The 2825-nt window shown below is 36.6% G+C and overlaps 1 protein-coding gene across 1 annotated transcript; it reads left to right on the forward strand.

Annotated features, from left to right (window-relative positions):
• Positions 1 to 1624: 1624 nt before the first annotated feature.
• LOC123252954 (olfactory receptor 140-like) lies at positions 1625 to 2545 on the forward strand. The gene has a single exon (XM_044682204.1). It carries the CDS (start codon positions 1775 to 1777, stop codon positions 2543 to 2545), a length of 771 nt encoding a protein of 256 aa, XP_044538139.1. The 5' UTR covers positions 1625 to 1774.
• The last annotated feature ends 280 nt before the right edge of the window (positions 2546 to 2825 follow it).

Here is a 2825-nt window from a genome sequence, read left to right on the forward strand (position 1 = left end):
CATATTTAATTGCTTTTTGTACACAATCAACCAAACAATTACATAATGGACTGCCACTTTATTTCTCAGAATCATATTGAAAACTGGGAGATTTCTATAAATTATTTTTCCTAAGTAAATTAAGTCTTTCATCTACTTGTGATTCTATTTAACGATAAGAAATGCTTAGGACTCCACTGGCTTGGACAAAAGGATTTCTTTCTTTTTGTAAATGTAATAAGATTATAGGATTTGTAAAATGCTTGGTCTCATTTGATTCTCAGAAACAACCATAAGATAGGTGCTTATTATTCCAGCGTTATAGATGAGAAAAATTATGTTGAGATATGTTAAATTATTTTTCCTTGTACCTGATAAGAGTCTGAAGAAGGTCTTGAACTTAAATCTTTCTGATTATAGGTCTGAAACAATCCACTATGATAGTTTCTTAATTTTATATGAAAGAATATTTTCATAAAGATTAAGCTAAAAGTAAGGAATAAACTGTTAACATTTTCTTTTTTCCTTTAGTGCATGAGCTAACTCTTAGACTCATAACAGTAGACTTATAAAATACTGGAAACTATTTTTTTTTGTTTAACACATGAGAAAACTGAGACTCAAAAGGATTAGTTTAAGGGGGCAGCTGGGTAGCTCAGTGGAGTGAGAGCCAGGCCTAGAGATGGGAGGTCCTAGGTTCAAATCTGACCTCAGACACTTCCCAGCTGTGTGACCAAGTCACTTAACCCCCATTGCCTAGCCCTTATCACTCTTCTGCCTTGGAGTCAGTACCAATACACATTATTGACTCCAAGACAGAAGGTAAGGGTTTAAAAATATATTAGTTTACTTTCCCAAGGTTGCAATGCCAGTTATAAATAGCAGGTACAAAATCTGCACTTAAGTCCTCTGACTCTAAGTCTGGTGTGATATCTATTGTAATAAATTATTATCATCTATCATTTTTTAGTAGTGTCCTGCTCTTGTGACGCCATTTGTGGGTTTCTTAGTAAAAATAATGGAGTGGTTTAACATCTCCTTCTCAGCTTATTTTTCCAGATGAGAAAACTGAGGCAAACAGGTTAAGTGACTTACCCAGCATCATACAGCTAGTAAAAGTCTGAGGCTGGAAATGAACTCATGAAGATGAATCTTCTTGTCTCTAGGCCAAGCACAATCCACTGTGCTACCTAGATAACTTTATGTGATAAATTAGGTATCTTAATTGTGAATTACCATGGAATGAAGGCAGGAAGAATAGGGGATACAAGTTGGAGAATGGCGAATAAAAAAAAGGAAAAAAAAAGATCTTCCTACTTCAGGATTTAGAAACAGTACAGTAGAGATTGATAATTAGAGAAAGACAGGTCCAGAGTTCAAATTGTAGCTTTCTTTGTCACTTACTAATTTATATAAACTTTGGTAAATTGCTTAATTTATTTGGGTTCCCATTTCCTCAGGTATAAAATAAAGGATTTAGACTATGTAACTTCTAAAATCTTTTCAACTCTAAAATTATGATCCTATGATCTCTGTTTTTTTGGAGAACTGGAGTATGGCACTGATCTTATTAATTAGTTATGTGTTACTCTTTGTATGTAGACTGGCTTTCACGGCAATCTTTCCTCCCTGAATGGAACACTCTCATTCTTCAAACAATGTGACTGAATTTATTCTGCTTGGACTTACACAAAATCCACAACTACAAAAAATTTTCTTTGTCGTATTTTTATTCATCTTCCTCTTCACTGCATTGGCCAACCTGTTCATCGCAATCACCATTGCCCTGAGTCCTATGCTTTCAGCCCCCATGTACTTCTTCCTTACTTATTTGTCCTTTATTGATGCCTGCTATACATCTGTCACCACCCCCAAGATGATTATTGATCTTCTTTATCAGAGGAGAACTATTTCTTTCAGTGGTTGTCTCATTCAGCTCTTTGTTGAACATTTCCTTGGGGGTTCCGAAATCATTCTCCTCATTGTCATGGCTTATGACCGTTATGTTGCCATCTGCAAGCCTTTGCACTACATGACTATTATGCATCCTCGTGTATGCCGCCTTTTGGTAGTAGTGGTTTGGGTTGGTGGTTTAGTGCATGCCACTGCCCAGATCCTCTTCATGATCCATCTCCCCTTCTGTGGCCCTAATGTCATTGATCACTTCATGTGTGACCTATTCCCCTTGCTGAAACTGGCCTGCACTGATACCTACATGCTGGGTATGGTTGTTGCTGCTAACAGTGGAGTAATGTGCATGCTGATTTTTTCCATGCTTCTTGTGTCTTATGTTGTCATCTTGCGCTCCCTGAAGAACCATAGCTCAGAGGGAAAACGCAAAGCCCTCTCTACCTGTGGCTCCCACTTCCTTGTGGTTGTCTTGTTCTTTGTGCCCTGTATCTTCACATACACACGACCTGTGGTTACCTATCCTATTGACAAATTAGTCACTGTGTTTTTTGCTATTTTAACCCCTATGTTAAATCCCATAATCTACACAGTGAGGAACACAGAGGTGAAAACTGCCATGAAGAATTTGTTTAAAAAAAGAGTCACTTCCACCTAATAGAAATTCAAGGAGAATTTAAATATTTACATGAATTGAGACAGATAATTTTCTGTGCTTAGAAAGAATAAGATATGGGCACTTGGGATGATTATCTAATAAAAAGAGATGGGAAATTGATGTGCACAGAATCAAGATTTTGCCTCTACTTATGCGGTTTGAGCAATGGCGTATAAATCCTTGGCATTGTAAAATGATGCTCCCTTATTGTCATGTATTGGAGTGCTTATTAATGCATTATATGGAATTATGGATTATTAAGGCCAAAAGTAACTTAAGA

This window comes from Gracilinanus agilis, chromosome 6 (assembly GCF_016433145.1).
Source record: "Gracilinanus agilis isolate LMUSP501 chromosome 6, AgileGrace, whole genome shotgun sequence".
In the NCBI taxonomy this organism is placed as follows: Eukaryota; Metazoa; Chordata; class Mammalia; order Didelphimorphia; family Didelphidae; genus Gracilinanus; species Gracilinanus agilis.

What these genes read in the sequence shown, in the direction of transcription:
- LOC123252954 (XM_044682204.1), top strand. Translation starts at nt 1,775, where the DNA reads ATGCTTTCAGCCCCCATGTACTTCTTCCTTACTTATTTGTCCTTTATT.